General features: G+C 36.2%; 2 protein-coding genes across 3 annotated transcripts; one reads left to right on the forward strand and one right to left on the reverse strand.

The window, feature by feature from the left end:
* Nucleotides 1-2,264: 2,264 nt before the first annotated feature.
* Nucleotides 2,265-4,144, reverse strand: sebox (SEBOX homeobox; the record flags this gene model as incomplete). The annotated part of the gene is made up of 3 exons (XM_082170113.1): nt 2,265-2,924; nt 3,017-3,222; nt 4,045-4,144. 3 exons carry the CDS (start codon nt 4,142-4,144, stop codon nt 2,265-2,267), a joined length of 966 nt encoding a protein of 321 aa, XP_082026239.1.
* A 3,270-nt stretch (nt 4,145-7,414) lies between these two features.
* On the forward strand, nt 7,415-16,792 carry unga (uracil DNA glycosylase a). 2 transcript variants are annotated; one of them, XM_082171007.1, is made up of 7 exons: nt 7,415-7,592; nt 8,507-8,701; nt 8,783-8,878; nt 9,778-9,875; nt 13,867-13,955; nt 16,076-16,254; nt 16,370-16,792. In XM_082171007.1, exons 1-7 carry the CDS (start codon nt 7,506-7,508, stop codon nt 16,508-16,510), a joined length of 885 nt encoding a protein of 294 aa, XP_082027133.1. In that variant the 5' UTR covers nt 7,415-7,505; the 3' UTR covers nt 16,511-16,792. The 2 variants fall into 2 exon arrangements, with proteins under 2 accessions (XP_082027133.1, XP_082027132.1); XM_082171006.1 differs by lacking the exon at nt 7,415-7,592 and having other exon boundaries at nt 7,636-8,701.
* Nucleotides 16,793-17,271: the final 479 nt, after the last annotated feature.

A 17,271-nucleotide genomic window follows, 5' to 3' on the forward strand; every position in this document is an offset into this window, starting at 1 on the left:
GTGAATGCTCTCCTCACATAGTATATGTTCATCAAATACTTTCACTTCAAACTCACTAAATACCAGCCTCAGCCCATTCAGAAATGCCAGTACTTGGGTAGAAAGCTAGGAGCCTGATAAAAAAAATTATATTAAAGGGGTGGTATAATGCCCTTTGCACAAGATCTAAAATAAGTATTTGATGCCCCCAGAGTGTGTATGTACGTTTTAGCTCAAAAGACCCCACAGATATTTTTATATAGCATGTTAAAATTGTCACTTTTTGAGGGTAAGAAAAAACGAACCGTTTTTGTGTCTGTCTCTTTAAATGCAAATGAGCTGCTGCTCCTGACACAGAGGGCGGAGCTTCAACTGCTTTTGCACTCACACAGACACATTTCACAAACTTTTAGCCTTTCAAACTGGAGTCAGACAAAGATGGAGAGACTCAAGAAGAAGTGGCAACATGTAGACAACATTTCTGAATGGTTTGTTGATGAATTTAGGTATCTTATGTGTAGTTATGTTCTAGTCATTGATTAGCATATTCTGTGTTGATAATCTATAAATCGCGTTCCGGGGGGCGGGGTGTATGTAAATTTCGTGATGTCACTAACCCGGGAGGAATAGTCCCTACCAGACATTTGTTGTAGTCCTTAAAAAGCAATTTCTTTAAAAGAAAATATCTTCCTTTGCTTTGAACTTTGAGCATTGTAACTTTGCAGATGTTGTTTATGCTCAAACAGCAACATTACACACTAACTAAAGTTAGAAAAGTGAAATCTAATCAACCACCCCTTTAAAACTTTAGACGGACTTTGAGGCTTTTGCATCTGAAGTCTTCATTTTTTTTACATTTATTTTTTACATAGTTATATACTCAATAATAGTTATCAATTATAATAATGTGTCAATTAATATTATATTTAATTTTTATATGCATTACAGCTTAAAGGTTGGCTCTACTGCCATCTTGTGCTGTATTGAAAGAATTATCTGGAGGCTCAAAAGGAAAATAAAAAAGGAATTATACAGGATCACCTAACATTGTGTACCGATCAACCTGTCTATGATTATTATTATATTTCCTGTTTTGCTTCTAACAAAATAAGCACATATCCCTCCAATATCTTCCTTTGGATTAAAGGATGTAGCTGCATCAGGAACACACATACAAGCTGACACACAAAACAGAGTACGACTGTAGATTTGACACTAGGATTATGAGAATTTATTATATTTTATTTGAAGATTATTTTGTGTTGAGATGATTATGATACATAGAGATCAGTGTCCAGTTATCCCTGATATTTTCTCCATAATTACTTCGACAGTAATATACTGTTTGGATCTTCAAATCCAAATGTAATCTAAGACCCATAAGCTGATAAAACATGAGCCCTGGGGGTTTTAAATTATTTTATTTTTTTATTGTTATCTTTCATTTATTGTTTTTTTATTTTGTTGTTTATTCCCAGGTTTTGTTTTTGTTTTTGTTCTGGTGAGGTGGAATTTTGATTTCATTTCTGTTCCTTGTTATTGCAACACATTGTATTTCACATGTGATTGTCTTATATTTAAGATTATATAAAACCCCAACAATACCTTTGATGTTATGAATAAAAGATTGGTCGAGATTGATTTGCGCATTAGTACATGCTAGATTAATGCAACAATATCCTAATATGTTACACGTTTAGCAAACAAAGGAGATGTTTACTTGTGAAGAATTACTATTGTCAGATGTAAGTGTAATTTTTATGGCAAAGATACCAATTCATTTGTTAAATGTGAATGTAAATAAATATACAAGTGATTTATTTACATAAATAATAATAATACACACAATGTGAACATCTGGATAAAGAGAGGAACGTTTTTCAATCACAACCGACAGAAACACATTAAAAACATTATTTACATTTGTTATACAAAATATTTTGTATTAATTAATACAGGGAAACAGCTGGTCAGGTCAAAGCATTTTAGAGTGCAGGCTTTCTTCTCTTTTGCTGACTGTATCTCAACAATAAAAGCATTTTCACAATCCTGCCTATGTTGGACAATCCTAAACTAGCTCTTCACATTTACAGTTGTGCAAAATAGCAACAACAACAAACAAACAAAAAGAAGAAGAAGAGGAGGAGAAGCATGTTCCATGTGCACATATTACTGTAAAAAATAAGTACCATTAGCACATTTAAGACATTGGAGACAAATACAAGTTCACCAGAGAGAATATTTTTTACAATAGTGTTCATGTAACAATAAATGAAATATTCTGTTTAGCAGTCCTCCAGATTGGTGACTACAGCTGCTTTATATATGAGGTCAGAAATATCTCCCAGTGAGGTCTGAGGATAGTGTGTCAAAGCCTGTCTCTGAAGTGCTTCATCTAAACTGGTTTGATGTGTGGGAATCACTTGGTCCACAGACATGGAGGAATATATGGCCTGATTGGCAGGACAGTATGATTTCAGCTGGTGTCCAGAGAACGCTTCAGGGTGAGTCGTGAAGCAGTTATTCTGCCAGAGACTGTTCGACTGGTTTTGGAACGGATATTGAGCCAATCTGTCTGATGGACAATTGGAGAAAGATGACACTCCGGTTGTTTCCGAGTGTCTATTCCCCCACTGTAGGACTCCAGGCAGGTCTGGGGAGATGGAGGGATGGGGTGGCGTTGGGTGCGGGAGATTTTGAGACCAGGGACTCAGAGCTTGTCTAAGGCTTTGCTGATGGTGACCCGGGCCTCTGTTGACCTCTGTTGCCCTGTCTCTTTGTTCATGGACGCCTGAATTTAGTTCTAGGTTTAAATCAAGACTGGTTGGTTGAAAGGCAGTGACAGGTATACATCCAGAGCTCACTTCCCCGCCTAGACTCCTCCTTACTGGTGTGGTCAGCTTCTTGCTTTTCATACTGCGAGCCCGTCTGTTCTGGAACCACACCTGGAAATAAATATTAAAATGTCAAATCAAGACGTTGAAATCAAAATAACATAATATGCCTATTCTACTCTATTACACTACAGTTGAAATACCTGAATTTTGCTCTCTGGAAGCAGTGTGAGCGCAGCCAGTCTCTCGCGCAGAGTGATGTCTGGATACGGCGTAATCATGAACGCGCGCTCCAATTCTGACAATTGCGCGCGGCTAAAAATCGTCCTCTTCCTTTTCCTCTGCCCATCAGCACTGTAAGTTCTTTCGAGTTCAGGAGAAGACAGCGTATGCTTGGTTGTTGTTACATCTAAAAATTAAAGTCACTTGTTTAGTAAAGTGTCAGAAAACACATCTTTCCCGATTCATTCTTAAAATAAGGTCCCGCGCCCATTGAATAACCTTTCTGGGTTCCATAAAAAAATTACCATTTTAATAATCTAAAGAACCTTTTGTCAAATTGAAAAGTTCAGAGGATGTTAAAGATTCTTCATGGAACCATCAATGGAAATAAATAATCGAAGAGTTCTGGTATATTTTTTTTTAGAAGGAACGTTTTTATAAAGAACGGTCTTTCTATTTAAAAATATATAGCGAAAATAACACAAAAGAAAGAATAAGAACAATGATTATTCAATTGCTCAAAGTAGTCTATAACAATCCAAGGTTACACTTTATTTTTATATGTCATTGTTACAGTGTAATTATATATTTAAGTACTAAGTAATATTAATTAACAACATACTATAGGATTAGGGTTTGGTTGAGGGTTAGTTGCATGTAATTATGCATAATTTACTATTATTACTATGGTAAAAATTTTGCTGAAATTAGTTAGGCTATAACAACTTAAAAATTCGTTAAAATAACTTAAATATGAAACATAACTAAACTAAAGTTAACTAAACTTAATACTTTAAGTCAAGTAGGCTAGCCTACGAACACGTTCTTTTTTAAGTTAAAACAATACATTAAATATTTCTTCTTCTAATGTTGAACTTTAAGTTGTGATAAATCTATATCATATATATATACACATGTAAGATATGTAGCTATCAAGGATAGCCTACTTTAAAATAATGTGTTACCCAATCCAACAAACGTGTTTAACCCAAAGTTATGGGTTGCTCACCTGTAAACTGGACCATGTTTGAGTTGAAAATAAAATCTCTCTCAGTGTCCAGGGTTATTTTTTGAACTAAATCGAACGATTGGTCAAAAAATAATGCCATAGTCCAGTTTGCACTGTAAAAGTTCAGCTCTCGGTCTGAGGTTCCAGTCCTGCTCGCGTCCAACGCTGCAATGTTTCCGAGCGCATTCAAACCCACCTACTTTATACTCGCTGCTTTTCACACCCACACGCTCCTATCGCCCTTCAAGGTGTCGTCGCAGGAACAGCGACAGCCTGAATCTGAGGAGAATACAAATGCTTTCAACTTTGATTCCCCCCTCCCCTCCCCTCCACCTAATCCCTCTAGCATGTCTGGCAACTTCGTGCCCATCTCCTGTCCTGAAGCTGCAGGAAAACAGAGATCCGCTTCTGTCTGATGTCTTTCAGATCCTTTATCAGGCAAATAACCACAAAACACGCTCTCCTCAAAGGCTCAGATGTCCAACATCTTTTTTTCCACAGAAAATGTTGGCGTTCGATCAAGTTGTTTCAATGCAAATTTTCAAAATTAATAGGCATATATTCAATAAAAATGCACCTAACTAAATTAATACAATTATTAAATAATAATACATAGGCTATAAATAAAATACTAGGCTATAAAAAAAAAGCAAATAAAGAGACCAACTGATATTCCAACAACCTCACAATAAAAGGGGGAATAAATAAACGCGTTTTGAGAGTTTCATTCATCAGAAATTGTATTCATCAAATCAAAACTTAAATTCAGAATGATCGAAAAATTGCAAAGGATTTGTCACAGCAATCTGTGTACAGCCTGGCAATACACAAAGCTAAAGTCAGCAGTTAAACATCGTGTTCCGTTATATAGGTAATATTTTTAGACCTATTCCCTGGATGCGTTTTTCTAATATCCAGGGACATATTATTATCTAAGGATGATATTACGGATTAAGAGCGGTGTACGACGAATGAACAGTAATCTAAACCCGAGATTACTTCAGTAATCTGTGCGTTTTTCAACTTTGTTGGCATGAGGCTCCATCACTTTCAGGTCAATTTCAGGTCAGAAGGACAACTTTCTTTCTTTTTTACCATCTTACCAAATGCACACAATTAGCCTAATATGTGCAACTTTGGGGGAAAGATGACTTTGCGTCGTGTTGCGCTGTTTAATATAGGAGCCTATTGTGAAAATGACAGACTTTATAGTTTTTTACTGACCCGTTCTATTTTGTTACATGATTTAGCCCAATTCATTGTGCTTAGAATACACATATAGGCCATTCCATGCGCTTTGATATGAAAGGCCTATTAGCGACAAGTGGCTACATCAAAACACTCCAGACAAATCTTACGTTTCACCACTAACAGCGTAATGGGGGGAAATGTGTATTTTCCTGGTTTTGGCCAAAGCTGGCAGCGATGATATGTATTGCGCTTTCTGGAAGCTACGTGTTTAATTCATAAAAAATAACCTTACCAATAGGCTACAATACACAATGATTTGTTGTCAGGACCGATGGGCGGGATCAGAAAAAAAGAAAGCACTAATATAGCCTAAAATGAAATCATGTATCAGTGAATAATTGTAAAGGTTTTTTTTTTTATTTTTTTTTTTATGCAAAGTGGTTAATTTTAATTTATTTATTGCTTTAAACAACAAAACAATACAACATACACTTTTAGAGCCAGGGAAGCAAAGAAACACACACACACACACACACACACACACACACACACACACACACACACACATATATATATATATATATATATATATATATATATATATATATATATATATATATATATAATATAATATAATAATAAATCACAAAAATACAAGACATTTGTATCAATCAAAGATTTAGAAGACAGTGCACAAATTAACAGTCTTAATAGCTTTTCCATTAGTACTAGATTGAATAGTAGAAAAGTAATTTTTGAATTCTTTAAGGAATACTGAGAAAAGGGGCTTTTTGTTAGAAAACTTACACTTATGGATGTGAAATTTGACTAATAAAATTAACAGATTAATTACAAAAGCCTCCTTAATCACACTGTTATCATATTTTGAATATCCCAAAATTACATTTTCAAAATACAAAACAAAATTAAAGAGTAGGCTACCCTTTACTTAATAAACATAGAACCCTGATACCACAGCTTTTTCACATGGTTAATTTCAGTATGATTTGTTGTTGTTATTGTTTAATATGTCATATTAACTCATTCAACAGTGGCTTTTGATGAGGCATCATCTCTCTTTTTCCTATAGGCTTGTCTTTTTAATTTTTAATAAAAAAAAAAAAAAAAAAAATGTATTTAGCTTTTTTATTTACCACATGCTATTCACCTTAACAGAAGTCCACAGAAAATGACTGAAGAAGAGTGAGGAAGAGAGGAAAACAACGTTGCTGTTCTTGAAAATACATTTTTACTTGACAAAGTCGTCACTTCAAAATGATAAACAAATTTCAGATCATATACAGTATCCTGAAATCAACCCCATCACTTAAAATGAATTCACCCCATTCTACATTAGATAATCAAACCAAGTGACATCTGACATCAAATTATTTCAGAATTATGTCATAGCATATGCAAAACTATAGTGTAATGGATTTGCAGTTTGCTTCACCAGTGACCACACAGGGTCGCTGTGGTTTTATTTACATGTCTATCTTACAGCCTAAAGTCTCATTCTTAAAGGCGAATGTTTTCTGTCTTCCCTTGTCTTTCCTCCCTATGCCACATCCCTTTTCATTAAATCATTTATAATCATGAATTATTATCTTAATTATATTATTAATGAAAATAGGCCCAAAAGTAGTAGTCGCCGTATAGTAGTAGCCTATATTGTAAAATAAATAAATAAGTGCTTTAAGTACAGAACAAAACAGAGTTATATGTACAAAACCATTATAGCCATGGCATACACAAGCTTTTTATTCATGCAAAAATCGACTTACTTTAAATTATACCAAGTAGCGAATAACAACAGTAACATCAATGAAATCAAAACCAATAGCCAGAGAAAAACATTTAGGCTTTAGGCTATTATAGTGTAAACACAGGGTAATTTTGACATTTCAAAGATTTTTTTGTGACCATCATATACATAAGAATTATACCCTATTATAGTCAACCCTGACTCAAAGAGTTCGTGTTGTAAAAATAAAAGAACAAAAATAGCATTTTTTCTTCTCTCAATAGTTTTGAATATAGCCTACTTAGAAAGTGTGCTATTACATGGGGTAACATTTATGTAAAGTATTAAATGTAACAACTTTTATCTTATTTTGTCACTCTACATGCGCACGCCGAGCATGTGACGTCCTCACGTCATATATATACGTCACTGATATCTGGCGGGAGTTACAACTGCACGCACCCCATACCTCGAGTATTGCTCTTTTAAAGTCGATTTCGTTTAAATATTAATTTTATTTGCGGAAATGATTGGACAGAAAAGTATTACGTCGTTCTTTTCGCCAGCGTGCAAAAAAAGAAATCTTACATGCTCAGGAGATGCAAGTGATGATGTGAGTAAAACACACTTTATTTACTCTGGTCTGGAGTCATATGTCGACACATTTCGCTTGAAATATGAATGAAAGTGTTGCTGCTTTATTTATCTGTTGAACATATTGTCATTCAGGAGCAAATAGAATTGGCTCTGACTGACACTTCGTTGTTATTTTCCCCATATTCCCGCGAAATGTAGTTTACACAATCCCGGAAGTAGTTTTACGTCCTAATAAATTATCTGAAAGATACTAATTATTTCATTAAATAATTAAATAATTGAATTAAGTAATAATTTTATATTTATTTACTTTTTTTTTGTTCCTGTGTTTCTGCTGCCCACACTCCAGTCCAGTGGTTGGCGCTAATGCACCTTTATAATACAGAAGAAGAAGTAGTTTTAAGTCACTTGGCTATTACTTCAAACGACATACTGCGAACATGTTAGTGTAAACAAAACAGCTTACATGTTAATTGCACATATTTGAGTTGCTTATAAATCAAAATCTCGCGCATTCTGGTCGTGCCTGCAACCAATGGTGGCGCGCTAACGGTTTACTATAAACTCGGTCCTGGAGGGCCACTGTTGTCCTGCACAGTTTAGCTCCAACCCTGATCAAACACACCTAATTGTGAGTTTCTAGTGATCCTGAAGACATTGATTAGCTTGCTCAGGTGTGTTTGATCAGGGTTGGAGCTAAACTGTGCAGGACAGTGGCCCTCCAGGACCGAGTTTGAGAAACCGTGGTTTACTAAATCATTTGAGTCTTGGCCTCAAAACTTTGATGCATTTTGAGAAGGCATTCTATGACATAACAAATAGACAATGTTTTCAAGTATAGCTTGTCTTCGTTTTTTAAATGTACAAATGCTCGGCCGTGCCGCCAAACGATCTTGGAATTCAACCAAATACATTAAAATATCACCTCAGGGGAAAAAGCAAAAGTTGGAGAGCGAAGACGTCTCCTCGTCTTTATCTCTGAGTCCTGAGCAACTTGAACGGATCAACAAAAACAAAAAAGCGGCTCTGGAAAGGCTCTCTGCTCTCCAGACTGCTCCGGACGGGTTTGGAGAGAGCTGGAAGAAAGCTCTCAGTGCAGAATTCGGAAAGAACTACTTTAAGTCAGTAAGTAAGACATGAACAATCATTTTAACTTTAACCCTTGATGAAAGAAGAGTGATATACAGCAGTGCTTGTCTTTCGCAGTTGATGTCTTTTGTTGCTGAGGAGAGGAAAAAACACACCATCTATCCTCCTGAAAATGAAGTTTTCTCCTGGACACGGACATGTGACGTACAAGATGTGAGTTGAATGTCATGTTCGTATGTAAGGCAGGTCTAACTAATCAGTTGTTCCTTTGCGTTTAAACCCTAGAAATGCTTTAGACAAAAAAAAAAGGACAAAATGAAACATTTAGGAGGCAATTTTATTTTGGTTTTAGTTGCCAAATGTTAAAATCACCAGATAAAGAATTATGTTCAAAAGCATTTAGCTTGCTCTGAGAATTTAGCTGCTTTATTTAGCTTTAAAGACTCCATGAAGTCAAAAAAAGTTTAGTTGTTTTTCAATGTCCATTAGCTTTATAGTCATCCCCTAATAGCACATACATGTGATGACATGCATGCATTGCAAAGATCTCTTTTTGATATGCATATTTTCAGATGGAAGTGGTATTTTTGCATGTGTTCATCAGCAATGTTTTCCTAAAACATTTCCAGTCAGATGTTAAATAGGCATTTGGAAACAAAGTCGACATGAAATGGAAGTTGCTATAGTCTTTTCTTTACTATTGTGAATGTGTATCCGAGTGAAACGGCTTCTCGAGCAAGAAAAAAATTTAGGACGGGACTTGATTTTGTCCATGGGGAATTGTTTGGATGGTTGTGGTTTGCTATTGGTGGATCTCATGTGAGTGACAGGTTCCCTCGCGCCAGGAAACACATCATCAGAGAAGAGATGTGCTGCAAGAGGGAGGGGGAGATATTTAGATTAAAGATTACAATTGCGCATTAATACAATAAAAAAAATAAAAAAAGATGTGCACTGATAAATCATTTATATAAACTTCTATGGTGGTGAATGAAATCTATAAGAAATTAAAAGGGTGCAAAGGGGTTGCATGAAATGGCATTATGCAGAACTTAAAAAACAAAACACTGTGTCTTGCACTTTATAATGATATTTTTTTCTTGTGATTCTAGGTTAAGGTTGTGATACTTGGCCAGGACCCTTATCATGGGCCGAACCAGGCTCATGGGCTTTGCTTCAGCGTTCAGAGACCTGTGCCACCTCCACCAAGGTATTGTCTTGCAGTCGTCATAACACTATCCACAATGCACATAATTTCAAAGCAGCTTTACAGATTACTATAATGTGATGTGTATCAATTAGCAATTGATTTGTTTTGAACCATTTGTTTTAAACCAGTGATTCGGAGCACGTATCAAACTGTCAAAGTCACGTGACAAGGCTTTGGCATAACTGTTTCAAAACATTTTTATGGTTTGCAACTAGGGGGCAGTTCCTGTGAACCATGAACCAGTTTCTAAATGGTTTTACCTGAAACTTTTGTATAATAAAAATGTAAATTGTAGTTAAAAGTCTCTTATTGGCCTGATTATTTAAGCTCTCCATAAAACAACCCCTAAAATGTTATTAAATAACACACATTATACAGACACTTTAATATTTAAAGGAACACTCCACCGTTTTTTGAAATAGGGCTTATTCACCTTCTTTCCCACATTTAGATAGGTGGGCAAATGCATTTTTGTCTCAGTGCATGCATTGTTTTAGTTTGACAGGGTCGGCGTGAGCTTAGCTTAGCATAATGAATGGAATCATTTGTTGCCAGCTAGCATGTCCTGAATAAAAGTGATATATAAAAAAAAAACCCTACCTAATTACTTCTTGTGGCCTGCGTATTCACAACAAGCACAAATAGCGATGCAGATTAACACTAGGCGATTTCCTAGGCAGATATTGACTTATATATTAAGGACTATATTAGGGGGAAGCACAGGCGAAGCACTGCTACTTGGGCGTGATATCTCTGCACCCAAGTAGCAGTGCTTCGCCTGTGCTTCCCCCTAATATAGTCCTTAATATATAAGTCAATATCTGCCTAGGAAATCGCCTAGTGTTAATCTGCATCGCTATTTGTACTTGTTGTGAATACGCAGGCCGCAAGAAGTAATTAGGTGGGTTTTTTACATTTTTTATATCACTTTTACTCAGGACATGCTAGCTGGCAACAAAGGATTCCATTCATTATGCTAAGCTAAGCTAGCGCCAACCCTGTCAAACTAAAACAATGCATGCACTGAGACAAAAATGCATTTGCCCACCTATCTAAATGTAGGAAAGAAGGTGAATAAGCCCTATTTCAAAAAACGGTGGAGTGTTCCTTTAATGATATTAGATCTGTGTTTCCCAACACTACACATTTTTTTAATTATTCTAACCAAAGGGCCTGTTTACACCTGGTCACTTCATGCGTTTTCTCAGATCGGATGGCTATCTGATCGTAAAAAGACCAGGGCCCGTATTCATGAAGATTCTAAGAATCCTCTAAGAAAACTCTTAATTTAGCTTAAAAACTTTTACGTAGGAGTCTTGGCTTAAAAGCGATTCGGGACCGATCTGAGAGCAACTCTGAGTAAGGAAAAGACAAAAACTTTCATCTTAGTAAGGAGGCTATGTATGACACAATCTTTTGAAGACTGTGATTGGTTGGTTGTCCAAGAAGAAAAGAAAAAAAAGTGATTTTAAGTATAGGGTCTATTCTACACTTTGTCCTTCACTTTGAAATGACATGCGTAATTTTTCCTATTTGACCATTCTCACACACACACACACACACACACACACACACACACACACACACACACACACACACACACACACACACATTATATATGTGTATATAAATCCTTTTTTTTAAATTTACCATGCTGTTAATTTCCTATAAGGTATTTGATTGGCTTAGAATGATAAAAATTGTTCCACTCTTTCCAATTACACTGATTGCTGGCATGTCTATTTAAGTGGTGGTTTGAATGTTGGTTTTAATGTATCAAACCTGGAATTTTCCCAGTTGCCAAATATCGTAATGTAGTGATTACTTTCATTTCTGGCGCTATGGCATTTCTGCGCTGTGTCGGAGATGTTAGCGTGTCTCTAATAAGATCAGTCACAAACATGATCCCTGCACGATCTAATATATAGCGTCTTATTAACTCACTGTCATCCATTGTCTACAACACATTTCTTCTCCCTCTTCGTCTTTCTGCCATTTTCTCCTCTGCAAAAGAAACTCTTAAGCCTCTTAAAAGTCCTCGTCCGTGCTCCTAACAGTTTTGACCTTAAGACCTCTTTTAAGGGTTAAGATACTTTCTGAATTACTTTTTTCTTTACTAGGATTTTTTCTTTAATTTTAAGAGTAAACGCCCACATTTCTAAGAATTTTCTTAGAATTTTGTCACTAGGAGCTACTCTTTGCATTAAGATTCTTTATGAATACGGGCCCTGGAGTTGTTCTGAGACGCACTCCAGATGAAACTGGACAAGTGTAATCTGGTTGTTGAAACCACATTATGTTTTCCAATTTTAGTCATCTCAACAATGCTAAAAAAAGAAACGTGTGAGAGCGTGTTATTGGCTATATGACGTTATATCCAGATATAACCACAGATGAGCAGTGTATCTCTTCAGCAAGACGATGCACAAACTACCGCAAATAAAACTAAGTTGCAGACGCTCAACACACAATCATCTTCATTACAAGTAAAGAAACTAAATGATGGTACCAGTGCTGTTGCCGCTCTCTCTCCTATTGTGGTCTTTGAGTTTGAAATTAGCTGATGATCAATAAAACGCAGCTCATATCTGTTGCTTTCGCTGACGTGAACTCTGTCAAATTTGCATATAGCGCTGGAATTGAACTAGATCAGATTTATGTTTGTTTTGTGGAGACGTATTTATGTGGCCAAGTGTTAATGGCCTTCTATTTCAGATAAATGCTGTTCTTTTGAAGTTCTATTAATCAAAGAATCCTGAAAAAAAAAGGTCCATAACTGTTTTCAGCATTGATAATAATAATGAAGGTTTTTTGAGCATCAAATCAGCATAATATAATGATTTCTGAAGGATCATGTGACACTGAAGACTGGAGTAATGATGCTGAAAATTCATCTTTGATCACAGGAATAAATTATATTTTACAATGTATTCAAATAGAAAACAGTTTTTAAATTGTCATAATATTTAAAAATATTAGGTTTTTTTTTATTTATTTATTTTATCAAATAAATGCAGCCTTGGTGAGCATAAGAGACTTTTAAACAGCAGTGTATGTTACTATATTGTTAAGCTTCAATACTCAGCAAGGAATTCGTAGGCTTCGCTGACATTTCACATTTCACAGCAATTACACTTTTCTCTAAGGTCACAACTACGTCATTACTTCAGGTTGGATGATTCTGATTGGCTAAGAAATAGAGAAATTTTCCACACATGGGCTGATATGCAGGAGCATATCTCAATTTGTAATAAGGCTGACACCTGGACCCTAGTTTGAGTTACATTGTGATCTTCCAGGTCGCAGAACTGCGTTTCTAAAGTCAGTCAATCTCCCCAGGGTGCCAGATGTTTACCTCACCAATACAGGACCAGTAACAAACAATACTAGCGCTAGCGCACATACACCGATACACAGCTTCTTCAAGGGTGGAGTCGGTCGAGCTCTTGCTCTAAACGGGAAGCTTTCCCAAAACATCCTGATAGCATGTTCTTTCTCTCAGTAAAGAGGTACAACATTTATCATTATTCTCTAGAGATTGAAGAGAAAAAGTAAAACAAATGCTTTAACATACGCATGAAGTAATTCAAGTTTAATATTTTGAAGGATAAATATTGATTAATGACTTGATTATAAATCACTCATTAGATATACACTGATGCGGCAGTGGATTCCGGGATCGGACCCTTCATAAGCTCTTTCATTCCTGATTTACAGATGAGGTAGAAAATCCGTCTGGATCAATATGGGCTTGATGCCCTTGAGATAAGAACCTCAAGATACTCAAACATAATTCTCAGGTTCATAACTGTAAAAGACAATTTAACGAGACTGTGCGAAATTATATTCTGACAGCTTATGTTTAATTTCAACCTCTGTTATTTTTAATGACATTGAACAGATGAGCACAAGGATGTTACAAATTATTATAAGGGCTATAGGATTCTTTGTTTTGGATGCAATTATTTTATGTCACTTTTGCTGTTCACAGCTTGGTGAACATATTCAAAGAACTGGCTTCAGACATCGAAGGCTTTGAGCAACCCGGCCATGGAGATCTTACAGGATGGGCAACGCAAGGTGTGATTCATGCTTTTTCCTTTTCATGGCATGCACTTTACTGGTTCATTACAGAACTGATGACACTGCACGATACTGGAAAAAACTGACATAGCGATATTTATTTTTTCTGCTATATATATTGCAATATCAAAACAATTTCTCCAGATGATTTACCAAAAACACGATTTCTCAGCTGTTCAAAATGTTTTTTTTTTTTAAAGAAACCTACCCACTTTCACATGTTGATGATCAATGGAATGCAATGGAATGTTTTTCTCTGTTCTTTCTTTAGAGATATTGACTGTTTACATATTCATTCAACAAAATATTCTGGGGACTATGAAAGTTTTGTGAATGTGATAAAAAATGCTGGTGCTGGCTGGCAACTTTTGTAGTAAACTCTGGCGTGGAAAGAGTTAAGACAGTCTTAACATAGAAGCTATGCTTATGCATTAACTGGCCCCACTGGCTCATGGTCCTTTCCTGATCCTGCTGTCCTCTCTCTTCTCCCTTTCCTTCCTGTCTTCTCTCACTCTGAAAATATAAGAAAAAGGAAATATAAAATAAATGTTATGTTATCAGAGAGAGGAGCATTGGACCAGTGCACGATGCAAACAAATCAAAGCAAATGTAGAACTGGAACCATTGTTTATTAAGAAAATAAGAAAGAAAACACTTGTTTAAACCACTAATATTTGGAATTGCACATTAATTTGGCTTTTTCTTCTAAATCAGTAATTTGGGAAAAAATGCTTTTCTCCCATCAGACCTATTATTCCTTTTTTCAAAGTCTTAAGCCTGGAACACACTAAGCCGTTTTTGTGCGTCGGCCGGCTAAGTTTTCTCAGTGTGTTCCGCACGGTTCTGCACTGTCGGCAGAAATTGGTCCTTGTCTGCTTTTTTTTGGCCGATTCGACATGTTGAATCTGTGTCGGGCCGTCGGTGAGAGAGAGAACTGTGATTGGCTGTTCAGCTTAGAATAATAGCAAAACAGCGAGCAAAAAAGTAAAAACGGTACAGATAGAAAGCTGTTCTAATGTTACGTCATCTTACCTGAGTGTTCCTTGGCGAATATTTCAATATTAACATGGGCGGAGTGGAATAAAGAAAGTGTTTAGCAGGATTGATATTCAAAACGGTAAGCACACACTGCTTTGTTTATGGTTTGTGTATCTGCAGCCGGCAGTGTCGGTTTCCCTTTTTGAATGACGAATATAGACGAATATATCTGCAGAAATAGACAGTTGTCTCATTTACACGGTCGGCAGACAGTCGGCAGTAGTTCTCTCTGTGTGTTCAAGTGCAGCTTTTTACCCCAACGCAAGGCGACAACACAGTCGGCTTTCATCAACGCTAGTTCGTCGGCGTTTGCTTGGTGTGTTCCAGGCTTTAGAGTCTCTACTAGAATAGGTTTTCATGCTTGAATGTTAAAAAAAAACCTCATTATTTTTCTCACATTTTCCATTGTTGCAGCACCTGTCTTTCCAGTCTGTCAGTAACGCTCAGGGTTGCGTTTCTCAAAAGCATCGTAAGCTTAAGTTGATCATAGAATCATTGGCAGTTTCGAAACACAACGCAGCCCTGTTTAGTTCCTGTCTCTGTGAAGCCCCTCCTTCCGAAAAGGAAAATATGCTCTGATTGGTCGGCTGGATCCTTGTCTTGTGATTGGTCAACCGCTTCGAGCGTGTTTCGGAAATGTCACGCCTCTTACCATAACCTCAAGTTTCAAAACGCTACTAAAGCAACTCAACCCCTTTATTTAGCATATGTCTTGTGCAGGAATTATTAAAATGAGGAATATTGTGACGTGTTTGTTCCCAGAAGAAAACTCAAGACTACAACTGAGGCGTTTCAGGGAGTTCAGAAACAGTGACTCTGATATAGAGAGATTAACTCCCGCTGGAGTGACTTTGTGCTTTGTAACTTTGCAGAGCTTTTTCAACCTCAAACAGCAATATTACACACTAAAGAAAGTTGAAAAGGTAAAAAAAAAAAAGCAGAATAGGACCCCTTTAATTTATGTTAATTCCAAAGTCATGTTTACTTTCATTATTTTGCAAATAAATATATAACCATAGAAGCAAATTTCCTTGTGCATGTAAATGTGTTTAATGACTCTTTATAAATGTCTGTTGAAGGAGTTCTGCTGCTGAATGCTGTGCTAACTGTGCGCGCGCACCAGGCCAACTCTCACAAAGACAAGGGCTGGGAGATTTTCACAGATGCGGTGGTACACTGGCTCAGCACTAACATGCAGGGTCTTGTTTTTATTCTCTGGGGCTCTTATGCTCAGAAGAAAGGGGCTGCGATCAACAAGGTATGTTGGAAACATAGAACTTGATGTGTGTAATTCTTTCAGTTCATAACTGAACAAGTAGATCCGATAAATATTCCATACAGTTGTACATTGTTTTCTGATTGTTGACTTATAGAATCGACACCATGTTCTGCAAGCCGTCCATCCCTCGCCACTGTCTGCTCACCGTGGCTTCTTTGGATGTAAACATTTCTCAAAGGCCAATGAACTGCTGAAGAAGTCAGGAAAGAAGTCCATCGACTGGAGCGCTTTGTGAAGGTTTCCCTGTATGGTCGATTCAGTCGTGTAAATGGATGCTGTTGGTCCTGTTTTAAAAGTAACCTTTTTTTTCATTTCCTGCTAAAATGATCAGTGTGTTGGTTCTGAATGTTATTCCCTTCTCGAAGAGTAGGTATATAGTTTATTTTAATTACTTTATTGCTGTTCATTTTTATCTACTTTTCTGCATTTATCCCTTTTAGGTAGTCATGTAAAACACTAACAATAGTGAATGTTTTTGTTTATGCCTGTTAATACAATAAACTATTTTTCTACTGAATGTTATGTGCACTTGCTTTTATCAATCTAAATCTGTGTGTTTTAAGTAGGATAGACTATTTTACAAGTGTTTCAAAGCCAGATTAGATGTAATATCGCAAAACCATTTTTTTCAGCGAAGAACATTACGACCTGGTTTCACAGACCGGCTTAGATTTGAGCAAGGATTAGTTCAATTAGGACATTTAAGTAGCTTTTATAAATGTGCCTTAGCAATCACCGTATATTTGTGTTATTTAACATATTTAATTAAAGCAGGTTTGTGTAATACTCAAGAGTTCAATGTTATACATTGAATATACAATGTTTATGTGAATAAAAGCCTAAATTCAATCTGTTCATCATTATAAAGTGATCGAGTCTTCAGAAAATGTGGACTAAAGTTTAACCGCTCAATTCATATGGATTAGTTTTTAAATCCCTTTGTGAACTTTTTGAAGCGTCAAAGTGGTAGTTGCGTAGCTGGCAATGGAGGGACAG

This window comes from Leuciscus leuciscus (genome assembly GCF_965113295.1).
Source record: "Leuciscus leuciscus genome assembly, chromosome: 5".
NCBI lineage: Eukaryota > Metazoa > Chordata > Actinopteri > Cypriniformes > Leuciscidae > Leuciscus > Leuciscus leuciscus.

Coding starts and splice junctions, on each gene's coding strand:
- unga (XM_082171006.1), top strand. CDS start 8,402: ATGTTTTCAAGTATAGCTTGTCTTCGTTTTTTAAATGTACAAATGCTC. Junction 8,879..9,777: donor GGACATGTGACGTACAAGAT/GTGAGTTGAATG, acceptor TTGTGATTCTAG/GTTAAGGTTGTGATACTTGG. Junction 16,255..16,369: donor AAGGGGCTGCGATCAACAAG/GTATGTTGGAAA, acceptor GTTGACTTATAG/AATCGACACCATGTTCTGCA.